The sequence below is a fragment of the Pangasianodon hypophthalmus genome, chromosome 18 (genome assembly GCF_027358585.1).
Source record: "Pangasianodon hypophthalmus isolate fPanHyp1 chromosome 18, fPanHyp1.pri, whole genome shotgun sequence".
NCBI lineage: Eukaryota > Metazoa > Chordata > Actinopteri > Siluriformes > Pangasiidae > Pangasianodon > Pangasianodon hypophthalmus.
In genome coordinates this window covers 20,781,914-20,808,219 of record NC_069727.1, presented here as the reverse complement: position 1 = coordinate 20,808,219, position 26,306 = coordinate 20,781,914, and the positions used below count along the sequence as shown (strand labels likewise).

The window sequence follows — 26,306 nt, the reverse complement described above, 5'->3', positions numbered from 1 at the left end:
CGTTGTTAAAACGCTATACTGAATTGGATTTTTATTTTGTATTTGCTTTGATGTGAACGTTAACTGAAGCTCTTGACCTGTATCTGCAAGACTTTACGCAGGCTGGGAAAAAGTGCTATGAAATTATATTTAAGTGAAAGTATCAAAAATGTGTCAAAATCTTACTAAATTAAATGTGGAAGTCTCCAGCCAAATGAAACGCACTCATATGGAAGTAAAATGTTGCTACTTTAAAATGTACTTAAGCACTGAAAAGTAAAAAGTGTGAAATTGTGTAATGCCGTGTTTCCATGTGAAACTCTTATGTTGAGTTTGTAAAATGCATGACTAAAGCAGACTATAGCTGACTAATTCACTGTTTTTTTTTTTTGTAAATATGATCATCACATGTTCCAAAAGAGTTTGGGGCAGGTTAAGAGTAGGAAATGTTCAAAAAACGTCTTAAAAACGTGATCATGATTGTGTAGAGATGAGCATCCAGGAAAGGCCTTCAGGAGCAAGGAAGGGTATGGGCTTTAATCCGAGAAATCAGTAAATAATCTAACAGTTAAAGGACAACACTGAGCAACTGCGTGGATTTTAGGTATTCCATCCACTTCCACGCATAACATCATCAACAGCATGAGGAAATGCACAGACCGCTGTCAGTAAACGCCACTTGTCACTGCATGATTGGCTGATTGGATCACTGCATGAATGAGCAGGTGTTCCTAATAAAGAGGTCCATAAGTGTATGTAAACAAAGTATATGGTACATGACAGTGTTTCAGTCGCGGAGAAGAACCTGACCTTGTCTGACCCAAACCTATTACCTGTAAGCAATTTCCTGACTCACAACCCTGAGGTCTAAAAAAATCAGTTTAGTAAACACACACATTTTTAACCGTGTGTACGCAGCCTGTGCATGAGAAAGTTGTTGCCGGTGTTGTAGACATTTTACAGAGGACCTGGTGGAAGTGTACCTGCTTCATTTCCCATGGCCTTGGTTGTCTTTTTTCATCAGATCGTGTATATATCATGATATACCTGATCACCTTCTCTGTCACTAATAAAACACAATGCTTAGTAACCTCTATTAATGATTATCTAAGAAGAGGTGGAAGCTCTTCTTATCCACTGATTGTGTGTGAGCACTCCAGACCTGTTGCTTTTATTGTTTCTTTGTGCTATAAAGTGAGATAGGCTTGGCCCTGGCCTACTGAAAAGGGGACTATGGACCAGGCTCGCCCGCTTGCCTGCAGTCATGTTGATGGTAGAAGGTTAATTAATGAACTCCTGGTTTCCTGTCATGACCTGGTTCTTACAATGGAGACGTTTCGGTTCGATTCTATACGTGTGAGGAATGTGAGGAACAGGACGCTTTAGGTAAACAGACGCAGAGCTTATTTGGAGCTTTTTTGGATTTTCCTGCTGTAGTGAATTTACTTAGCCTGTAACCTTTCACAAATTAAAAGCTAATCTTATTTAAACAAAAACGTTTTACCTAATAAACTTTTTTCAGTGTTACAATCACAGTACTTCTGACTTAAGTACTAAATGACTTATGACCATGGAATGTAACCTTTTTCAATAAACCTTTTGTTCTATTAAAGTGCTAAAGCCAACATTGTTTCAATCATTAAAAAATATTATAGTACCACTGAAGATCCCTATGAAATGGATCAAAATTGCAATTTATTCAAATAGTTAAATGCTACAAAAAGTCTAATTTTGACACACATTGCATATCAGGTTGCAAAATGAGCATCAGTATTATCTCTACATAACAACCTGTAAACATTACACCTGATGACAGGCAATAAAGAGGGCAGGAGTGACGAAGTGAAATGTTTTCACAACAGTTGTGTTTCTACACAACTTGGTAGTCAAAAAGTTACATGGTGTATTTGGTACATACTGCAAAGGGGCATGGTGCTCACGATAAGTCATAAAAAAAAAACACTAAATAAAGAGCAGCTCGTTTTTTTCCTGTTGTCACACCCCCATGTTAAACTCCATCTGTGTCACAGGCCGCTGGACCCCAGGCGTAATCACTGCTGAGGGGAATCACCCACAGAAAGGCATACCACTTTATTCAGTTCCCTGTGTCCTCAATAAAACTTAAGGGAAGAAAGAATTTGGTTGTTTTGCTCTCTCAGATGCCTTTGTTTTCACTCGGCATGTGTTTATTATGCACTAAGAAGAAGTTGAAAGGTTTTTGAAGCTGGTGCCACTTAAATAAATATTAAACCTGACACACAGAACGTGGTTTTGTGCACACTAAGCGATTTCAGCAGCCTCACAAACATGAACAGGATCATAAAGTTGTAAAGTTTATCCGATATTTCCTTACTCACAGTGAGAAAGCACCTAAATGAAGCTCCAGGCTCCAGTCAAAGGCCCGGCCTGTGTGAAAGAATGGATGGATGGATGGATGGATGGATGGATGAATGAATGAATGATGGATGGATGGATGAAGGAGTGGTGGACTGACAGCAGTTTTCATTGAGTGCTCTGGAGTTGCTCATTATCAGTACAGACGCAATGTGGTGATCTCATCTGGTGTAAAATAACCAGAAATAAAATGGCTTTATATAACAGACACCACAGCGGCTAATTTAGTCTAGCAGATTATTAATCTAGAGGCCTCACTTTCACACCACTAGTCACGGTTTTTATCACAGAGGAGAAAGCCGGGACTGTGGCTGAATCGAGCGTATTCCTTATTTACAGTTTACTCATTTGCTGACCTGCAGCTTCGCACTGAGACTAGCTGTGTGCTGTGCTGAGCAGATGAAGGGTTACGGGCCGTGCTCAGGAACACAGCAGTGGCAGCTTGGCAATGCAGGGATTTGGATTTCTACAGTGAATTACATCACCTGCTTCCAGTGCAGTCCCACCGATTCAGACCAGACCATCAGACCTGCTGGTGACTGAGCAGGAAGTAGGTATTGAAATTCTGGAAGCTTTCTTCCAGGTCTTGTTGAAAGCGTATCCGATCTTCAGCACTGTTCCCTATCGACTTGCCTTTACAGCTCAGAAGTTGCTGCCACCTTCATTACTGATGCAGCACGTGGGATAAAAAGGGGGAAAAGATGAAGGGATGCACTTGTCCTTGGCAGCAAGAACAAACGCAGGTAAAGCAATTTGCACGTTCAGTTTGCTTTTTATTCGTTTGCTGATTATGATAGTGTTCAGCAGAGTCAGGCTACAGGAGAGCAGGGCTGCAGCCCCTGTGAAATAACAGCTAACAGCATGGAGAAGGTCCTGCAGAGGTGAAGTCAGACACTGCTGGAATGCAGCGCGCGCGTTATCCTTCACACACGCACATGCACAGACTGAAAGTCTTCAGCAACGTCTGAGTTCCAGCTGAAGTGTAAGTGTGTGTGTGCTGGAGCACAGCCGCGGTGCTTGAGAAACGCCGCCTCGCACGCGCACGCTTACAGGTATACGGGCTGCACGCGCACACGTCACACACGCCACACACGCAGGCTTTAATAACTAACAGGTAGTGAGCGGGTTCAGCAGCGCGCGCGCTGGACGGAAGGCAAGACGAGACTTCACCGGGTTTAGCGTCTTTTCCTCACGGGACAGAGAGACACAGATCCAGTCCGGGAAGATCCAGTCCGGGAAGATCCAGTCCGGGAAGATCCAGTCCGGGAAGATCCAGTCCGGGAAGATCCAGTCCGGGGCGGCATGTAAACCTGGAGAGAAGGAAACCGGTGAGTAAACTAACTCCATCTCAGCTCTCAGTGTGAACACAGTGTAGTTTCTACTGCTGTACTGCTCTCAGGACGCGGTGTATACATGGTGAGTAGGCAGCTTACTTCCTGAAAGAATCCACAATGGCCATTGAAGTGTTGAGGACACAGGTATTAAGGACATAGATATTGAGGACACAGGTGTTGAAGACACAGGTATTATGTACACAGGTATTAAGGACACAGGTGTTGAGGATGCAAGTATTGAGGACGCAGGTATTACGGACACAGATATCATGTACACAGGTATTGAAGACACAGGTATTGAGGACACAGGTGTTGAGGACACAGGTGTTGAGGACACAGGTATTGAGGACACAGGTGTTGAGGACACAGGTATTAAGGACACAGGTGTTGAGGACACAGGTATTGAGGACACAGGTGTTGAGGACACAGGTATTGAGGACACAGGTGTTGAGGACACAGGTATTAAGGACACAGGTGTTGAGGACACAGGTATTAAGGACACAGGTGTTGAGGACAGACTGCGGTCAGTATCGGGGCGCTTTCACACCTACTAGTCCGAATCCCGACCCGTTACTTCTGGTTGTGTTGGTTATGTTAAACGCAGCACATAACTGAATGAGCCCATAAAAGCAAGAAGACCAGCTGGGACTTCACTTCACTGGTCAGAGATACGCTGATGCGCTGATGCGCTGATGCGCTGCGCCGATGTCCAGTCCAGGTGTATTCCTGCCAGCGTTCCCGCCGGTCCTGCCCGGGATGGAGCGGATACTGAGGATGAATGAATGAAGAATACGGAAAACCAGGCTGGATTGGAGCCTCATTCTCAGCTTCTTATTCAGATTCTCTGTAAATGATTGCAGATACAGCAGATACAGTGTAGAGGGCTCTCACAGTGTTTTGGAAAACCGTGTGGTCTTTTGTAAAACAGCGTCCAATTGGTCGATTATCGCATTACTTTTATGCTTCTCACACCAGGTGGCAGCGGCGGCGTTACGTTTCTGTGCTTCCGCTCGTCCCAGATTCTCCTTATCTCAGGAACGTTGGTTGAGTGTAGTATTTATACTTAAATTTATATTGATTAGACCTTGGAATGATCCAAACAGAATCAAGGTCACAGCAAGGTCAAGTGTCTGAAAGGACTAGACTTGGTAGTGGAGACATTCCTGTCTACTTGTACTATTATATGAGTCGATATTCAGAGCACTGCTCAAGGTGTGTGAAACTCGAGGCCCACAGGTTAAATACTCCATGCTGCCACGTTTCATTCACAACAATAATATTGAATTGCCCGTTGGACTTTACTCAACACTGTCACGCTATCTACACGTTACAGCACACACGTGAACCCTTTGAACAGTGCTCTGAACATTGGCTAATATCGAGAATGTAGGCATTTTATGCAACATACTATGATACTTTTAAACATGAAGAAGGCTTTGATTCAAATTCTCTTATTTTAGGATGTTTGGTGGCCCACGATGTCTTAAACCCTAAAACAGTGCACGCAACATTGGTTGATACAAGGAAAGAACGCAACATATGATCATTTTAAGCACAAAGAAGACTTTGGGTCAGGCTGGATCCAAATTCTTCTATGTTAAGATTTTCAGAATGTGGTGAGTTTTTTGCCTTTAAAGGGTAACAAATGCTAACAAAAACAATCCCAATTCGTACCACCAGCAAAAGTGAATTCGGTAAAAATAAGTGGCAGGCTGTCCACAGGAGCAGAGCCTAAACACTTATATCAGTCATTCAACAAATATTCATCATTATAAAGTCCTGATTCACAACTTCTTACATTTTAAATTCAGTTAAAAATACTAATTACCTGTTTTGAGCGACCTACAATTTAAGAAATGTTATCTGACACTGCCCCACTTAGCTTCCATAGAGTTATTACTGCACCGAGTGGACACAAATGGGAACTGCAACAAGCTCTAATATCCACAGGGGCAGGATTTTTCCTATATTGCAAAGACTGGGAGAGGGAAAGGGGGATTGTGGAGTGGTTTATGTCCATACATCAGAAATACATACGAAATACTGGTTTCCCCATGAAAAGACTGAGGACTAGAAGAATAATGTGTCTCCCTTTTCCAATGCCTAAATATTCAGGCTAGTTTCAGGACTTTTGTGTGGTGAGGTGTAGTTGGGCTAAAATTTTACTGAAACCTTTCAACCCTGTTTAATGATATTACCTCACACACAGATGAAGGTAAGTCTAAAATCGCTCAAAATGATCTGCTCGACTGTCAGCTGCTGGATGACTGTATGTTGTCTGCATTCTCAACTGGAGTTACTGTAGTCACTAGATAGTATAATATCCTACAGCATAACTCAAGTGTGGTAGACTCTTGACTTAATTTTGTATGAGGCTATGTTGCTATTATCAGCCTGCCCCACCACACTCAACGGTCACAAGCTGCTTTTGGTAAAAATACCTTTGTGCAAATGCTATAATTGGCCAGTTGGCCATTTTACAATACATCAAACGGTTTTAAAACGACTGCATCCATTTAAGGTGGAACAGCAAATTTGAATAAGAAGATGCAAATGAGAAACCAACGTCAAGCTCGTGACAGGAAATAGTAAAGAAACAACAAGTCGAGAGGTCGCGAGTGCAAATCCCGATGATACCATGGAGTCTGGGCTGAGAGTCTTTGGCTGGGAGTCGAAGAGAGAGAAATTGGCCATGCTGACTGGTGGCTAGGGAATTGGCTAAGACTGAATCGGGGGGACAATCAGGGGAAAAAAAACACTGGCCATGTGTATGTAGTTCTAGATCCCACAAAAAAGCTGTAGATCCAAATATCCAAAATGTCCAACTGTTCCTACTACTATGCTGTGTTATATTCTTCTTTGTACTTTATATATATATATATATATATATAGATATTGAAAAATCCATCCATGTCATTAGGTCATCTTCTGTTGTTTTGAGAAGTGTTATGCAGTTCAGATTAAGAAACTCTGACAGCTTGGGGGAAATACTTGTTCCGAGGAAGCTTACATTGCTAGTAGTAAGAGAAAGTCTGGTGATTAGTTTGTGAATTGCAGCATTCTGTTAAATTCCCTGTAAGAGCAATGACATTCCCCTATAACGGTAGATTTCTTCCTGTTTATGGAGTAACCTGATGTTGTTGCAAAAGAGTCTATAAGCTTAGTGACCTCTTTGAGCAAGCTAGTTTTACAAGAACAGTATCACATCATCTGCATACAGATTTATTTTCTGAGTGAGATTATTTGATTTGCTGATGGGTCTATGTATAAAGCAAGACGGAGAGAGTGGACATCCTTCCCTGGTCCCATGGTGTAGTGTGAAATCTTGTGTTCTTCCATTTGTAATTAGCATGGCTAGGTGAGTGATGTAGTACTTTGATCCAACTAAGAAATGATTCCCCAAAGCCAAATTGTCAGAGTGGAAGGAAAAACTCCCCGAGACGATATGAGGAAGAAACCTTGAGAGGAACCAGACTCAAAAGGGAACCATCCTCATCTGCGTGACACCGGATAGTGCGATTATAAATCATTACTCTTCTATAACTGTGAACTATAGAGTCATAAGGTGTTAATTGTGTAATCAGGAACTTATGAGCTAATGAGCAACTTATGAATATGAGCATCATAGTAATTTCTGAATGATTATAGTTTTTACATGAAGTCTACTTTTTTTTGAAGTTTTTAACTGTTCAGTGATGGAGACTTGAGTGCAAAACTATTCGTAGCAATTGCAGTCCTAAAGCTATCTAAGGAAGAACATCCACAGCCATCTTCATGATTTCTAAGTGGTACCTGCCACAGTAATCTCATGTACCTTTAGGCTGTCCATGTGGGCCATCCTCAGCAGCAGGGAGTGATTTTCAGTTGTTTTTTTAGGTGAAGTAAGGCATCAGGATGGATCAGAGAGGTTCAGCAGGAAACAGGAGGATTCAACAGGAAATCCTTCGGCCCATGGTAATTTGTTGTATGACAGTTGCTTTAGTGCATTCATCTGAAGAGTCCGAGGATGCTATATCTCTGGCTGTGTCTAGAAGGCTCTTTTTTTCACATTTGTTGACACTTCCATTGCCTTCTTGGTCGTTTCACCAAACGAGATGATGGACGAACAGATGGACGCTGTTCATGCACCAAGTGCAGGAGCTAAGATTACATTTTAATTAAGACTTTTGAGTGGCTCTGCACAGGCAACATGGTCGATGCCGCTATGGGTGTGAGCTACTGAGTGCATGCAAGATGGCTGAAGAAGCCCAGTTCTGCTGTAGTTCCTGTTTTAGAATCTGTTTCCCTGGAGATTCTCTCCTGCTTCAGTGTTTAAACTAAAATTTCCCACATTATTCACTACCAAAAATTTCAACACTATTCATTACCTGTATCTGTTGCTGTATATTTTCTCTCCTCTTTTGCTGTCACTACATTAATTTTAATTTTTTACTTTTGTTTAAAGGCGGCAAACAGAGGCGATCCACTTCCAATCTGCCTGACATCTTCACCAGGAAGAACAACAAACGTAAGTAGCGTAATATTTTCAGCATGGCCAGCCTCGAGTTTGTTCAGTGGGTTGAGTGCAATATGTTTAGATATTCTTATTAGTGTTTAATTTTACATATGAGAAGTGTAGACTAATAGCACTCTGATGACGATTTTAACATTAGAGGTGCGCATCCAGTTTGTCACCAAACTGCTGGATGTCTAGGTGGTGCGCTGAAAATAATATGGGCTTTATAGATAGTTTTGAGAGCAAGTCTGGCCTCTTCATAGTCTCAGAACAGGCCTAGTTAATTTGTGAGAATCTAGACACAATTCCAGGGAGGAGACCAACAGGCTAAACCAACCGTCTGCCAGCTGCCTTTCATTTAACAAAAATGTAGAAATACTCAAAAAGTTTTTTAGTAACCTAATTAATATGAACTTAGATAATGACAAGCATACACCTTTGATCTGGAGCTAGTACAGCTGATTATTAGATCTCTAACATCTAAAACACTTACTGTAAATTATAACTGATCAGGAAATGAAAGCACAGAATCTTGTGTTAGAACAAAAAGGGATGTGGCATTAAATGAAGCTAGAATCCCAGATACAGCTAAATACACAGCCCTTGTCTAACTGGCAGAGGAGGATATAAATCATACCTATTCATAACAACACTCGAGGCATTTCACAGAAATCTGGATATAAATTGAACTCATTTGAAGTTCTTTACGCTAACATAATGAATGTAGAAACAAAAAAAAAAAATCTACTCAGTCATTTCCACTAATTAGTATTTACATGCCATTAGGGCCACCTATACTGAATATCTATACGGATGTGTTGATTTTCTCTCAAACCTGGCTGTTTAGGTGGAAAAAGCAATAATTACTGGAGACTTCAATATTCAGTTTGATGATCCGTAGGACCCTCTGAGAGAGGGGTCAACCAGGATATAACAGGTCCCACTCACACATTTGATTTAATACTGACTGATTTATAGAATATAGACTCTGACATCTGAGTCATAGAGAATAATTAGGGGGAAAAAATATACCCTGGTATAATGATCACATGCACACCTTCAACTCCTGGAAGGAGAGCCTTCTTAGCTATAGAAAAGATCCTACTTCTGCTAGATCAGCATATCTCTTCACCCTAATAGAAGATGAAGAAAATACAAAAAACTAATCACAGTAGCAGAGTTAAACAGGAATAAGCCCACAATCAAAGCACAAATACCAATAGTATGTAGTAGTGATTAGTTTTAGTTTATTTCATGACAAATTTGAAAATTCATATAGACTTAAAAGACAGAAAGTTCACAATATTAACTTAGTCAGACAATTTGCTAACTATGTAGAGAGTAATATAATCTCATCAGTACAGTGATTACAATCTTTTACTCCAATCCAACAGACTGACGTAATTTTACTAATTTCCTCTTCGTGATCATCAGCTTGTATACTTGATTCCTTACCTGTGCATTTTCTACCAGAAACAATCAAACCTCTATTTAAAAAATCAACTCCTCCCTTAGCGCAGACTATGTACATAAATCCTTTAAGCTAGCAGTTATCAAACCATGGATTAAAAAACCCAGTCTTGACGTGTGTCAGCTGTTAAACGATACAGATGTGGCCTTTAACAATGCACATTTTTTCACTTGGTTTCACACAATTTGTCACGTGTGATCACGCAGCACCCTGCAGATACGCTTCTTAGAATTTAAATTCATTTGTTGTGCTTCACACAATATCCACCAGGTGGCGCATGGAACAACACGCTGCAGCTCAACACACAGTACACTGAAAAAAATGGAATGTGTGGAGGATTAGATTTTTAAAAAAAATATTACGTATGGTTTACATAAAAATATTACGTTTCTCATCAAAATGTGATTTCATTGCTTATGCTAAACTCAATTTAAACAAGTTTCTAATTACATGACTGAATTATGTAAACTATACTGTAGGCCAATATCAAACCTCCCCCTTATCTCGAAGATCCTAGAAAAGGTTGTAGCACAGCAGCTAAGATCACACTTACATAGGAATAACATGTAAACTTTTAGTCAGGATTTAGGCCTCATCACAATACTGAGACAGCGCTGGTTAAAGTGGTAAATGACGCACCACCAGCCTCCAATCAGGGTTGTCACTCCTTGCTTGTGTTACTTGAACTTGTGCAGTGTTTAATACCACTGATCACAATATTCTTCTAGATAGACTAGAAAATGTTGGAATTTCCTGTCTCAGGTCATATTTGATTGATCGTATCATTTTTTTTAGTTTTTTTTTTTTCATTATATTTATGGTGACTTTTCTAAGCAGACAAAAGTAAAGTTTCTCTAAAGGCTCTGTTGTAGGCCCACTGCCCTTTTCACTATATATGCTTCCTCTGGGTACAATAATTCATGAACTTGGTGTTTGCTACCACTGCTCTGCTGTACTCCACTAAACCAGATGATAGATATCAGCTTAATAAATGTGTCTAAACAAAGGAATGTGAGTAACATCATCCTACTTAACTCAGACAGGACAGGAGTGCTTTTATTAGGGTCACAGGTAGATAGAAGTAAGCATTCTGATTATGTACCAACTCTGGATGGCCTTTCAGTTACACCATGTACAGCAGTGAGAGACCATGGTGTGACTACTGACCCCAGGTTCTCATTTGAAGCTCATGCAGATAATAATACTAGGATAGCCTTTATCCCTTCTCAGGAATATCACTACAATAAGAACTGTAATGTCACTACATGATGCAGAAAAACACAAGTTCATGCTTTTGTTACTTCTAGACTGCAATGCCTTGCTGTCTGGATGTTAGAGTAACAACATAAATAAGCTCCAGTTAAATTAAATGTTGAATTGAATTGAAACCCTAGATATAATAATTCATATTCCAATGTTCAGAATCCAAAGAATCCAAATTTGCCAAAGTGATGTGTTCCCTCCTGGACAAAGATAAAGAGAGTAGACTCTGCTGTCATACTTTCATGGTACCATTGCTTCAGAAACACAGGTGTTTTTCTGAGGTTTGCCTTCCAAGGGCAGGCTTTCCAGTTCAAAGTTCTACCTGATGCATGCTTATAACCCACATGAAAGACCTAAAACTAGCTCAAAACAATTAAAGCATTTGAAAAGGAAGAGTCTTTCTCTTTTTTTGATGAAACAAGGTCTCCATCATGAACATGCATTTTGGATGTGCATAATCACCCTTTCCCTCTCTCAATCCTTCAGTATATCTTACAGTAGAAATGGTTCTGTGCATCGTAGACACACTGTTTGCACTTACACTTTGCCTTTGTTTTTAAGCCTGCTGCAGTTCTCATTTCTTATCACTATGTGCAGTAAGAACTTGATGGAGCTAAATGGGGTCGTGAACATGCTGCACCATGATTGCACAACATCTTACACCTGTCAAATAGCAACACTTTTTAAAAATCATTAATTAGATATAATTAGTATTTCAATAGAATTTAATATGCATGGAGTTGTGAATGAAGACTTTATGAAGATTAACACTTGCTGAACAGCTGATACGTACCTACCCCTGTTGAAAAGCTGCCTGGAGGTACTGGCTTCTCCTAAGCACGCTTGGGTTGCTGCACGTGCAGCTAAACCCCAAACACCACAAACAGAATCACACCTACATCTCAATGAGAGGAGCACAAGCCCTAATATTCTGGAGAATCAAGGCTTATGTCCTTGAAGAGTGGTTCTCAGCTGTAACTATCTATCTATATATCTGTCTATCTATCTATCTATCTATCTATCTTGCACACTTTGATAAATGAAACCCTAGGTCTTTGCCATGGGCAGTACTTACAGGCACACTACTCCAGAAGGTCTGTGCCGCTGCTACCTGGGCATCACCATATATGACCATCCAGTCCTTCTAGTTAATCTCTGAGTGATCCAGTTTCTCATGCCCTACTGATATGTTATCCAGGTGTTGAAACAACACCCCTGGAGGAGGGGTGAAGTAGAATGTTAGGTACGTAACCCTGTTCTGTGAACGCTGGATAACCACCAGGGTTCACCCTCATTTGGAACCAATGCCAAAGAAGAAGGTTCGAGGGAATGATAGCCATTTTATAATGTCATATGGTTACCATGGAGTAAAGGTTTTGATATATGTGTACACAATCACAAGGTATCCAAGTGTTGCAGCCCATTTCCCACTCCTATGCATAAGGTCACAGTATTCTGTACATTTTTACTGGTTCTGCACAATTTTTGCAACTACATGTGACCAGTGGACCAATAGTCTTAATCTCTGGGACAGTATCTTGCCTTCATTTTCTAGCCCTAATTCTGAACAGTCGAATTCTAAATAAAGGATAATGTCCACTGTCCCACCAACCGAAACACTCAGATAAAAAATTTCTTCCTCCCCAATTTGGTCACCTGCAAATTCCTACCAACCAGCGCTCCCCTATTATACGACAAGTACCAACCGGGGAGGGTAAAGGGTATCATGTGCTTCCTCTGAGAAGAAGTGGAGCGAGCCAACGCACATTTTTTGCACTCCTGCTCACTCTACGTCACAGAGAACACTCAGAGGAAAGCGCTAACTGTCCTTTTCCACATACTTGAGCTTACAGAAGCCTGTGATTGTCAAGTGTCACTGTGACTGACAGGGAGAGAGAGTCTGCCATCCCTCCCATGGCCAATTTTGCTCCCTTGGCTTCTGGCCATGGATGGCATCATCGGGATTCAAACTCGAGATATCCCAGAGAGAAGGCAAATGCTTTTCTGCTGCACCACTCAGAAGCCAGCAAAATTCATTCTCAGTGTGTGGAAACAATCCTTTTATTTTTCCATTTTTGTAATCAGGGAATTAACTCTTAATTAACCCATTTAAACTACTTACAAGCTAATTGATAGAAATGGCTTCACTACTTGTGGCGAAGCTTCCGCCAAACACTGCATAATGCAGATACTGGTCCAAATAAATGCATTATTCACTTAATCTTAATTATGATTAAATATGCAAAAGTCAGCTAAAAGTGTAAATCGTGTAAACAAGATTGGCTTCATGGCACAAGTTGTGTTTTGAAGTGAGAAAACCTTCATCTTGTGGACTAATCACTCATTTGAGACCACGTCCAGCCATTTTTAACCTGAGTTTGTAGTCTGAGTTTTCATACAAAATACCTAATTTTTTTTTTACTTAAATAGCACAAGATAATGTTTTCTGATAGGGTTGATAAATATGACCATAATTCTTTGAGATATAATTGGACAACACAGTAAGGTAGGATATCCGGAGGTTAAAAATATGGTTCAATCCAGGACGTCATGTTTCCACAGTTTCTCATGTTGGCCACAAGTGAGTAATCACAAGTCAAATTATTACACACCTCATAAACAAGTTATGTCATTAGGTTAACACCGCAGTGTAATGTAACGTGTCCCCATACCTTTGAGGACTTTGGTCATATCGTTTTCTCCAATGTAACATTCTCTTCTTATTTCCATCAAATGTGTCATTAATCTAAAAGAAGTGACTTGTGTGCCACAGCATGTTTCATAACAGTCCAACTGTTCAATAAAGAAATTTGTTGTCGACTGTTTTTATTATTGAATTTTGTTGGTTATACATAGTCCTCTCTGAAAGTATAGGAACAGCAAGGCCAATTCTTTTGTTCTTGATGTATACTGAAGACATTTGAGTTTGAGAAAAAAAATGTAGGTGAGCAAACAGATAGGAACAGTCTTAAATCAAGCCACTGGCCCACTGACATCACCAAACGTTCTTCTTGTGTGAAGCTTTTCCAGGCTTGTAGCGCAGCTTCTTTCAGTTGTTGTTAGTTTTGGGGGGTTTCTCCCTTCAGTCTCCTCTTCAGGAGGTGAAATGCTGCTCAGTTGGGTTAAGGTCTGCTGATGGACTTGGCCAGTCTAAAACCTTCCACTTTTCCCCTGATGAAGTGCTTTGTTGTGTTGCAGTGTGTTTTGGGTCGCTGTGTTGCTGAAGTGTCTTGATGAAGTTCCTCCCAAGTAGATTGGATGCATTTCTCTGTAAATTGGCAGACAGAATGTTTCTGTAGACTTCTGACTTCATTCTGCTGCTACCATCATGAGCTCCATCATCAGTAAGGATTAGTGAGTCTGTTCCAGAAGCAGCCATGCAAGCCCAAGCCATGACACTACCTCCACCATGCTTCACCCATGAGCTTGTATGTTTTGGATCACGAACAGATCCATTGTCTCTCCACACTTTGGCCTTTTCATCACTTTGGTAGAGGTTCATCTTGGATCCAGAAATTTTGTGGATCATCTCTGTATTTCTCTGTGAATTCCAGTCTGGCCTTCTGATTACTGCTGATGAGAGGTTTGCGTCTTGTGGTATTTCTGCTCTCGTAGTCTTCTTCAAGTGGTGGATTGTGGTACCTTCACCGCTGCCCTGTGGAGGTTGTTGGTGATGTCACTGACTGTTGGTTTTGGGTTTTTCTTCACAGCTCTCATAATGTTTCCGTCAACTGCTGTTGTTTTCTTTGGCCGAGGTGTTCGATGTCTGGTTGTTAGTGCACCAGTGGTTTCTTTCTTTTCAGGACATTCCAAATTGTTGTATTGGCTATGCCCGATGCTTGAGCATTGGCTCTGGTTGATTTTCTCTTTTCTCAGCTTCAAAATGGGTTACTTTTCTCCCGCAGACATTATGATTCTGATCTTCATTTTGGTTTATTTTTAACAACAAATGCAGTCTTCACAGGTGAAACCCAGGGCTCAAACCAGGAGTAGATATTCACAGCTATTAATTGTTTGAACAATAAATCTAACAGGACACACTTGGGCAACAAGAAACACCTGTCAGTCCAATATTTCTGATCACTTGAAAAATGGGTGGATTCAAACAAAGCTGTCTAGATGTAAATATCAGGAAACGAAAGCTGAAATTCTGATCTATCACCTCATGTAGTATCGTCTCACGTCTCAAACCTTTCACTTATCACCTTCACTGAACACCTGAAATGAACGCTTAGTTACTGTCTTGACAGATAGTTCATATAGTCACAAGATGGCAATAAAATTTAGTACATTTCCAAAGTTGGAATATATTTCATATATTTTTTCAGTGATCTTTTAACCTCTGTGCTAATAGTGATTATATACCCATGGTTCTGCTACCGAGCGGAGGATCACCAGGGATGAAAGGGTCCTCTTTGTCCCATTCAGGATATATTGAATAGCATTTAATGAAAGAACGTACACCATACAAGTATGATGTTGCAATCACTTCCTCTATCTGAAAGGGGGAGTGCTGGTCAGACTATGGAGGAGAGGTTTGTTTTTTCCCATTTTCTCCACAGTTTGGTCTTGCCAATTCCTAATCACTGGCTAACTCACCCCTATCACACAACACCAACCAACCGGGGAGGTTGGGGCAAACACGTGCTACCTCCAAGAAACATGATGCTAACCTCTGCTAACCTCTTTTCTAACTGTTTCATAGCATCAGATGAAAGCACTATCTGCCATATTTTTCATGCATGGACACCCTAGTCCAGTCTTGCTCTTATTGAGATCAGACCCTTAGAGCAGGCCCATTTTTGCTTCCATCGAGGCACATGAAAGAGAACCCTGCTCCCAAGGTTACATCTCGCAAACCCACTCTCTCTGAACAGTAAAATTCACAGTCTGCTACAGATCTGCTACAGAACAAATAAGGACCTTCCAAGCTCAAGCTCTGCAGCCTTGTGTTTCACTGAAACCTGGAGAACCATCTCTACCCCGAACAGCACGGTTTATCTGCCCAGCTTTCAGCAATACCTAATGGATCACATACCAGAGCTAACTAGAGCTAACAGAGAAGACTCGGAGAGATGGAATTTATTTCTACATCAACTAAGGTTGGTGTACAGACATAACAATTTAAAAAGAAAATATTTCGGTCTTATTTGGAATTTTTTCATCAACTGCAAACCTATTTATTCTCCACGAGAGCTAAAAGGACCAAAGATCTTATCCTCCCTACCTGCCTGTAAGCACAACCATCTTCTGTTGGCTTGGAAAGGTGTCCAATTCAATAGTATGCGTTTGTGAATGTGAAAATGTGTTTATGAACTTCAGTTCAATTCAATTTTATTTGTATAGTGCTTTTAACATCAATCAGCCACCAAGCAGCTTTACAGAAATAAATACATTCAAATTAAATTAAACCAAAATAAACTGTAAATGTGTGAATTCATCCCTAAAGAGCGAGCCAGAGGTGACGGTGGTGAGGAAAAACTCGCTGAGACGATATGAGGAAGAAACCTTGAGAGGAACCAGACTCAAAAGGGAACTCATCCTCATCTGGGTGACACCCGATAGTGCGATTATAAATAAATCTCTTCTATTATTGTGTACTATATGGACAAATAGTGCAGTTGTGTAACCAGGAAATTCATTATAGTTTCACATGAAGTCTGTTTTATTGAAGTTATCAACTGTTTACTGATGGAGAACTGAGTGTAAAACTGTTCTTGGGAATCGTATTGGGAACAGAGAGAGAGAGATGGAGAGAGAGGGAGAGAGAGAGAGAGAGAGAGATGAAGAGAAAGGAAGAGATTGTTAGGTGAGCTTTTGTCCTCTAATGGTTAAAGACAATGTGCTTTGTGTGCAGAGCGCAAGCAGGGACTCCGGCAAGACTAGCTGTGACAGCATAACTAAAAGGGAGAGCCAGAAGGAACAATTTTCTGACTCTGATATACAACAATGCCACATTTTAGAAAACAAATTCTGTCTTGCTGTTAAAAAATCAGTGTAGTCTCCCGCTGTGTTTCTGCAACCGGGAGAAGTGTCTCTCTCTCGCTTGCAGTTTCATCATGCCTTGGGTTGTTCCACTTCCTACCTGTTTGGGCCCTTTTTCTGTTTTATTTAGTTTATGATTGCAATTTTTATTTACAATGAAAGAAAAGACACAAGTTTGTTTTTAATTTTGTATCTGCGATTTCTGCTAAAAATCAGAAATCGTAATTAAACCAAAACAGTGGCTTGTCGCTCAGCGTTACAGTCTGTTGGCCTGGGTGATGATGATACATTACACTTCTTTATTATGTGTGAATGTGTGTATGTGTCAGAGTGGGTCATTGTGAAGCCTGGGACTACACACTGCTACAGAGGATAAGCTTGTTAATGCGTCTAGCCCACTGTTAGAGAGAGAAGCGAGCAGTGACTCATGGCCACTGTTACCTCTCATGAACACACACAAGTGTTTCCTGAACGAAAGTCTCCACAGTAATGGTCTTAGAATTTTACTTAAAAGCCACATTACATCTGTGTGTTGTGGGGGCACTTCCTGTCTGAGCAGCAGAAAGATGGAAGAGATACAAAAAGAGAGAATGAGAGAGAGAGGAAGTGAGAGAACAGCCCACACGAAAACGAAGAAAGGGACTCGACCTAATTTTGCTTATTTCACGCAGCTATTTCTAGAAAGAATCCATTTTTTTCTGCCAATAGCAGGAGACATTTAATTAAATAGTAAAACGAAAAAATCTAAAAATAAACGTAATAAACCTAAATGAGAATTGTACCTTTATTCAAGCTATTTTCAGATGATTTTTTTGCAGTGTTTGTGTACATTAGTTCTTGTTACAGCTAACCCAAGTGGCGTATACGTCTTAGCTGATACACCATGCAGCATCACAGTGCGTACTTGTAGTATGTGACAGTTCCTTATCAGACTTTAATGAAAGTTTATTTTTGTATCTTTATAATTTTACTGAATGTGAATATAACAATCCTTCTGCAACATTTTAGGTAATTAGAACATCATTTTGATTTGGCGGTGAATGTAGGGAATTTGGGAGACCTGTTTGAGAGATTTTTTTATTATTATTATTTTATTTTATTGTTTTGCTATAGAATTCTAGTGATTGGTGTTGATCTGTGTCTGATGTCTCTGACTTCATTTGGTTAAGAAATGGTGAGGCAAGTTTGAAAAACACCATGTGCACTCACTGACCTCAGATCTGCCTTCAGAATGTCCCTCTTTCTTCGGAGCAGTCCTGGTGCTTACTTAGAGACACATGCTCCCTCTCTCCCTCTTACTTTGTATTCAACACCATATTCACCTCAAAAAGCACTTCCTGTCTTAGGCAGTGCAAAGCTGAGCTTGTCTTTTGTTGAGAAAGATTTTTAAATTGGCTTACAAGAGAGGCTTGTCACACATGCCGGGAAGGGAGCTGTAGCTCTTCCTCCTTGAACTATCTCACTTCTCTGTCCTTATAAATCATGGCAGTGTTTGCTGAAGTGAGTATGCACTGGTCTGGTAGAGGAAGTTGGACTTGTGGAGCACTGCAGTCTGGCTCACAACAATTCGACAGTCTGTGGGGTTTAAAGAGGTTTTTTTTTACTGGTTTAAAGCTGCTTTTGGGCATCATTCACAGTGATCTTTAAAGCTCAACCATGGAGTGGAGTTATATTCTACCCATCCATTTTATGGAGTAAGTAGGAACTTTTTCTTTTTTTTTTTTTTTTTAAAGGTGTACTGGCTGGATGCAGCAAGCTGTATGGTGAGTGTGCTCAGATGCTGAACGGAGTGGAAAGTCAAACAGACTGTGGCCATTGTTTCAAACTGTGCTACTTTGTGTACTAGCGTGTTGGTTGAATGGCCTCTGGGTATTTGTGCGTGGGTTATATCAGTCGCCTGTGCCTACTCAGCTTTCTGTTTGATTACTAGAGTGTGAACGCACTGGGTTTCTTTTCCCGGCTCTGGGCTGAGTGTGTGTGTGTGTGTGTGTGTGTGTGTGGGACATGAGAGAGAACAGAATGGGTTTGTCTGTAGAGTTTTATAATTTTAGCATTTACAGTAAGTTTTTGTATTATATCACAGTTCTCCTTCCTCTTTCCTCTAAATAATTCTCCTCTCACTAATGTGACATATCTACTGTGTGTGTGTGTGTGTGTGTGTGTGTGTGTGTGTGTGTGTGTGTGTGTGTGTGTGTGTGTGTGTGGGATCACACTGACAGTTGGATAGGAAAGAGATTATGGGAGAAAGGGAAGAGCGAGAAGCAGAAAGATGTGGTGAGATTTTGAGAGAAAAGAAACTTACAGATGGAGAGGGGATAGAGTGAAAGAAAAAAGGCAGAGACAAAGAGTGTTAAAAAAAAAAAGTAAGGCTGAGAGATAGAGGGACAGCCACACAGAGAAAACCAGAGGAAGGAAAGAGGAGGGGGTGGAGAAAACCCGTACCTTGCAACAGCACTGTCTTTCTCTCACTTCTCTCACTTCTCTCTCTCTCTCTCTCTCTCTCTCTCCGCTGTATTGTATCCACACATCTGCGTGTGTACCCGTGTGTTGTTCTTCGCCTGGCCGTAGCTTTGTGTCCGGTCTCACCATGCGCACTCTCCACAGGCTGAAGTTGATGAGTTCGCCAAGCCTCAGCGAACTGGGCAAGAGTGACAAGGCAGCCTTGGAGGAGCGAGGCGCTCAGCAGTGCAGGGCAGGGGCCAACGCCATCTGGAATAGGTACTGAACACATGCACACACACACACACACACACTCTCACACACACACTCACACACACAGCTTTAATGCAAGCAGTTTTCTCCACTGGAATATGCCTACCTAGTGCTGATCTCTGTAGAGCGTTACAGTCAGAGTTGATTCTGTTGGTTAAGGTCCCTTCTGTCCCCGTTTAACTTTCCCTAAAAGGAGGAGAGCTAACGTGCGCATAACCGTTTACTGGAGTGAGGAAGAACTTTCAGCTGTCTCCTCGCTTTACCACGTTGGACTGGTTCTCCACACTAATCCAGCTGTGTGTTTCACTCTGTTCATTTATTCTGTGTGTGTTCGTGTGTTACTTCTGCCACCTCCTTCTCTTCTTCTTGTCCGTGCACAGAGATGCTAGCGTACACACATGTGCACATGACAGGTTGGCATTAAAAGGGAAAAGCCTGTAAACTGTGTCCTGGAGCGCCGACGCACTAGAATGCGTGTTTGAGCTTCGTCTGCGTAGTGTGAGAGGATTTTCTGTAATATCGAGCTGAGCATGCGGTCTGGCTCTGTGGTCTCTGCATGGTCAGGGTGTATGGTGCCACTCTGTCACAGGCTCTTTTCTTCATTAGCTGATCGAGATGCAGAGGTGAACACACACACACACACACACACACACAAAGAATGCACTCAGAGACCACATTCCATTGTTTTCTCTGGTTCAGACACCAACACACACACACACACACACACACACACTTTGTATGCGTAGTATCTGTGGTGCGAGCACAATGGGCTGATTAATTTTCTGTGTGTGTGTGATGTGTGTGTTTATTATCTGTTTTTCTCTTTTGTTTTTGTGTGTGTGTAGTATCCATAATGCGGTAATCGCCACGTTCCAGAAGAAAGATCTGGGAGACAATGAGCTGTACTCGTTAAATGAAGGAGTCAGGTATGCACCGTGAACTTTGAGCTCCAGCCCTTCAGCATGTTTCACACACTTGTCATCCACGTGCTGTCCAACTCCACGCAACGCTTTTTTGCTTGTGCAATTGAACAGATTTTCCCATAAAGTGTGATGAAAAGCACGATTTAAGTAAATACCTAAAAGCCTCATGGCCTGAGGACATTTAAAATCATGCTTGAGTTGGATTTCTGGAATTATAAAGCAAATTCAGGATATTAATCCAAATAGAACAAAAAGGGGTTATTTTATTGTTTAGTGGTTAATGGATTATTTGCCTAATAAACATACGGTGGTTGAATCTAGAAAAAGATGCTCAGGGTGTGTAAAGGATACGCATTAATAGTGATTGAAACAATGAAACCTGAACTTGAAATTGGTTGGAACTCAAACAGATAAGTTCTAAAGTTATATTATTAATAAATAAGAGCATATACAGATTATACAGATTATACAGTGGAAGCAAATTATTAAATGATTCGAATTCAAGAGAACAGTTCTTCTGGCATCAGAACTCGTGTATTGCTCAGAAGAAAATGTGAAAAATGAAAGTAAGAGTGTGACTCAACTTCATCTGACTCTTTAACAGTTTAACGTTATTGATTATAGCGGTTTAATCCGTAATACCAGTTCATTTTTCCCGATTCCGACCAGACTGTAACCATACGCTCCTCAGGTACCGAGAAGTAGCCTTCTGAAACTTTCGCTAGAAATACTAACCAAAACAAAATTTTAATAAATGATGATAAATCTAGATGCTAAATAAAGATCACACATACTCTTAACCCCAAATTATACGAGTTACAGTTTGTACAGGTGATGGCTCCAGCCCACACGCTCATTATGAACACCAGTGTATAATATCAGATAACTGAATGATCTGATGTCAATTTAATTAGATTAATGTCACCTAATAATGCCTGTCTGGGAGGAGCTTTGTTCCATAACAGCCTAGAAAAGTGACCTGAGACTGAAACAGCTAAGCCTTCTTAGGACTTCATAAAAATCCTGCACCATGCAAGGCCTTCAGAAGCCACACATTAGGGAATAAAATATCGAACTGTATGAAGGATGAAATATTAAAATGTTGAGAGTTTGATTTCCTGTGAGTTAGCATGGGATTTGTAAAAGTATTACAAGCAATATAGGTTTGTGACAAAAGTACATCAGCTTCCAGTGTATTTAAAATATCCTTAGAAAATTACTAAAACACATAAAAGTACAGGAGCCAGACAGACCTGGCTTAACTTCTACAAGTCTACCAGACAGTAACTCACAGAATAGCTCCTTTTTATTCAGAAATGTAATTACAATTCAAAACGACTAACTTTCAAATTGAGTCAAAATGATTAACATCTTAATTTTACCTGAGAGCAGTAATAAGAAACGACGTGGTTTCTGGAGGTTTAGTTTTGAACAGTGTGTCTTCTTCAAAATCCGATTAATAACCACGACTACAATAAAATGTGCAGTAAAATGAGATTTATTGCATTTCAGGCAGAAACGCTAGTTTAACTACTTAACTAACAAAACCTTTAAATAGGGGCAGGTCAAAGGAAAGTGCACATGTGAGAGAGAGACAGGAGGAGTGTGTGTGTGTGTGTGTGTGTGTGTGTGTGTGTGGACGCACGCTCTGCTCGGGAGCTCGCATGTCCGTGTGCACGTTCACACTGAGCTTATGAAAATGAATAACCATGTGAGATACGCGGCCGCGCCTCCTGGTATGTGGAACTGAAGAACAGTAGAGGAGTTCGACTCCACGCGTGGTGGACGGCCAGCAATAGGAGCTGAAATAAATAAGCTCGTAATGTTCATGGAAATACGTGAGCTTGTACGCACAGGTAAGAGAGAGAGAGATAAGAGAGAGAGAGAGAGATAAGAGAGAGAGAGAGAGAGAGAGATAAGAGAGAGAAAGGAGAGATTTGTTGTATGTTGTATGTGATCCTGGGCCTTGACTCCCCTCTCTGGCCCACTGCAGCGCTACTTCCTTATCCACACTCAGCTCTCTGAGACTCACATCTTCAGTGAGATCTGCTGTCAGACACGTCAGCCCTCTCTCTCTCTCTCTCTCTCTCTCATCCAGTTCCTCTCTAAGAGTTTCACACGTTCCCTCTTTCTCTCACTCTCACTAAGCCTCTGTGGGCCGTTATTCTCTCTCACTCGCTCCTTTTGTGCTGCAGGCAGCTGCTGAAGACAGAACTGGGCTCCTTCTTCACAGAGTACCTGCAGGTAAGAACCGCTGTATATCCACCTGCAGTGTATTCTCAGCACAGCCGGGACACACACACAGCCGGGACACACACACAGCAGGGACACACACACAGCCGGGACACACACACAGCAGTGACACTCACACAGCCGGGACACTCACACAGCAGTGACACACACACAGCCGGGACACACACACAGCATTGACTCACACACAGCCGGGACACTCACACAGCAGGGACACACACACAGCAGTGACACACACACAGCAGTGACACACACACAGCCGGGACACACACACAGCAGTGACACACACACAGCAGTGACACTCACACAGCCGGGACACACACACAGCAGTGACACTCACACAGCCGGGACACACACACAGCAGGGACACACACACAGCAGGGACACTCACACAGCCGGGACACACACACAGCAGTGACACTCACACAGCAGTGACACACACACAGCCGGGACACACACACAGCCGGGACACACACACAGCAGTGACACTCACACAGCAGGGACACACACACAGCCGGGACACTCACACAGCAGGGACACACACACAGCCGGGACACACACACAGCAGTGACACACACACAGCCGGGACACACACACAGCCGGGACACACACACAGCAGTGACACTCACACAGCAGGGACACACACACAGCCGGGACACTCACACAGCAGTGACACACACACAGCCGGGACACACACACAGCCGGGACACACACACAGCAGTGACACTCACACAGCAGGGACACACACACAGCCGGGACACTCACACAGCAGTGACACACACACAGCCGGGACACACACACAGCCGGGACACACACACAGCAGTGACACTCACACAGCAGGGACACACACACAGCCGGGACACTCACACAGCCGGGACACACACACAGACGGGACACTCACACAGACGGGACACTCACACAGCCGGGACACACACACAGCCGGGACACTCACACAGCCGGGACACACACACAGCCGGGACACACACACAGCCGGGACACACAGACAGCAGTGACACACACACAGCAGGGACACACACACAGCCGGGACACACACACAGCAGGGACACACACACAGCCGGGACACACACACAGCAGGGACACACACACAGCCGGGACACACACACAGCAGTGACACACACACAGCAGGGACACACACACAGCCGGGACACACACACAGCCGGGACACTCACACAGCAGGGACACACACACAGCAGGGACACACACACAGCCGGGACACACACACAGCCGGGACACTCACACAGCAGTGACACACACACAGCCGGGACACACACACAGCATTGACTCACACACAGCCGGGACACTCACACAGCCGGGACACACACACAGCCGGGACTCACACACAGCCGGGACACACACACAGCCGGGACACTCACACAGCATTGACTCACACACAGCAGGGACACACACACAGCCGGGACACACACACAGCCGGGACACTCACACAGCCGGGACACACACACAGCCGGGACACTCACACAGCCGGGACACACACACAGCCGGGACACACACACACAGCCGGGACACACACACACAGCCGGGACACACACACAGCAGGGACACTCACACAGCAGTGACACACACACACAGCCGGGACACTCACACAGCAGTGACACACACACACAGCCGGGACACTCACACAGCCGGGACACACACACACAGCCGGGACACTCACACAGCCGGGACACACACACAGCCGGGACACTCACACAGCAGTGACACACACACAGCCGGGACACACACACAGCAGGGACACACACACAGCAGGGACACTCACACAGCCGGGACACACACACAGCAGGGACACACACACAGCCGGGACACTCACACAGCAGGGACACACACACAGCCGGGACACACACACAGCAGGGACACTCACACAGCCGGGACACACACACAGCAGGGACACACACACAGCAGGGACACACACACAGCCGGGACACACACACAGCAGGGACACTCACACACAGCCGGGACACTCACACAGCAGGGACACACACACAGCCGGGACACTCACACAGCAGTGACACACACACAGCCGGGACACACACACAGCCGGGACACACACACAGCAGGGACACACACACAGCAGGGACACTCACACAGCCGGGACACACACACAGCCGGGACACTCACACAGCAGGGACACACACACAGCCGGGACACACACACAGCAGGGACACACACACAGCAGGGACACTCACACAGCAGGGACACACACACAGCCGGGACACACACACAGCAGGGACACACACACAGCCGGGACACTCACACAGCAGTGACACTCACACAGCAGGGACACACACACAGCCGGGACACACACACAGCCGGGACACTCACACAGCAGGGACACACACACAGCCGGGACACACACACAGCAGTGACACTCACACAGCAGGGACACACACACAGCCGGGACACTCACACAGCAGGGACACACACACAGCAGGGACACACACACAGCCGGGACACACACACAGCCGGGACACACACACAGCAGGGACACTCACACAGCCGGGACACACACACAGCAGGGACACTCACACAGCAGGGACACACACACAGCCGGGACACACACACAGCAGGGACACACACACAGCCGGGACACTCACACAGCAGGGACACTCACACAGCAGGGACACACACACAGCAGGGACACTCACACAGCCGGGACACACACACAGCCGGGACACTCACACAGCAGGGACACACACACAGCCGGGACACACACACAGCAGTGACACTCACACAGCAGGGACACACACACAGCCGGGACACACACACAGCAGTGACACTCACACAGCAGGGACACACACACAGCCGGGACACTCACACAGCAGGGACACTCACACAGCAGGGACACACACACAGCCGGGACACACACACAGCCGGGACACACACACAGCAGGGACACTCACACAGCCGGGACACACACACAGCAGGGACACACACACAGCAGGGACACACACACAGCAGGGACACTCACACAGCAGTGACACACACACAGCCGGGACACACACACAGCCGGGACACTCACACAGCCGGGACACACACACAGCCGGGACTCACACAGCCGGGACACTCACACAGCCGGGACACACACACAGCCGGGACACACACACAGCAGGGACACACACACAGCCGGGACACACACACAGCAGGGACACTCACACAGCCGGGACACACACACAGCAGTGACACACACACAGCCGGGACACACACACAGCAGTGACACACACACAGCCGGGACACACACACAGCAGGGACACTCACACAGCCGGGACACACACACAGCAGTGACACACACACAGCAGGGACACACACACAGCAGTGACACTCACACAGCCGGGACACTCACACAGCAGGGACACTCACACAGCCGGGACACACACACAGCAGGGACACTCACACAGCCGGGACACACACACAGCAGTGACACACACACAGCCGGGACACACACACAGCAGTGACACTCACACAGC

The 26,306-nt window shown here is 43.6% G+C and overlaps 1 protein-coding gene across 6 annotated transcripts in view; it reads left to right on the top strand.

Annotated features, from left to right (window-relative positions):
* Positions 1-2,733: 2,733 nt before the first annotated feature.
* Positions 2,734-26,306, top strand: part of LOC113544588 (proline-rich protein 5) — a 33,507-nt gene continuing 9,934 nt past the window's right edge. Inside the window, exons 1-6 of one of the 6 annotated variants that reach the window (XM_053241682.1) lie at positions 2,734-2,923; positions 3,015-3,701; positions 8,152-8,214; positions 19,526-19,639; positions 20,479-20,559; positions 22,752-22,800. In XM_053241682.1, the coding sequence (XP_053097657.1) occupies positions 19,536-19,639; positions 20,479-20,559; positions 22,752-22,800 (234 nt within the window). In that variant the 5' untranslated portion in view covers positions 2,734-2,923; positions 3,015-3,701; positions 8,152-8,214; positions 19,526-19,535. The other 5 variants (XM_053241680.1, XM_053241681.1, XM_053241683.1 and 2 more) reach the window with 5 other exon arrangements.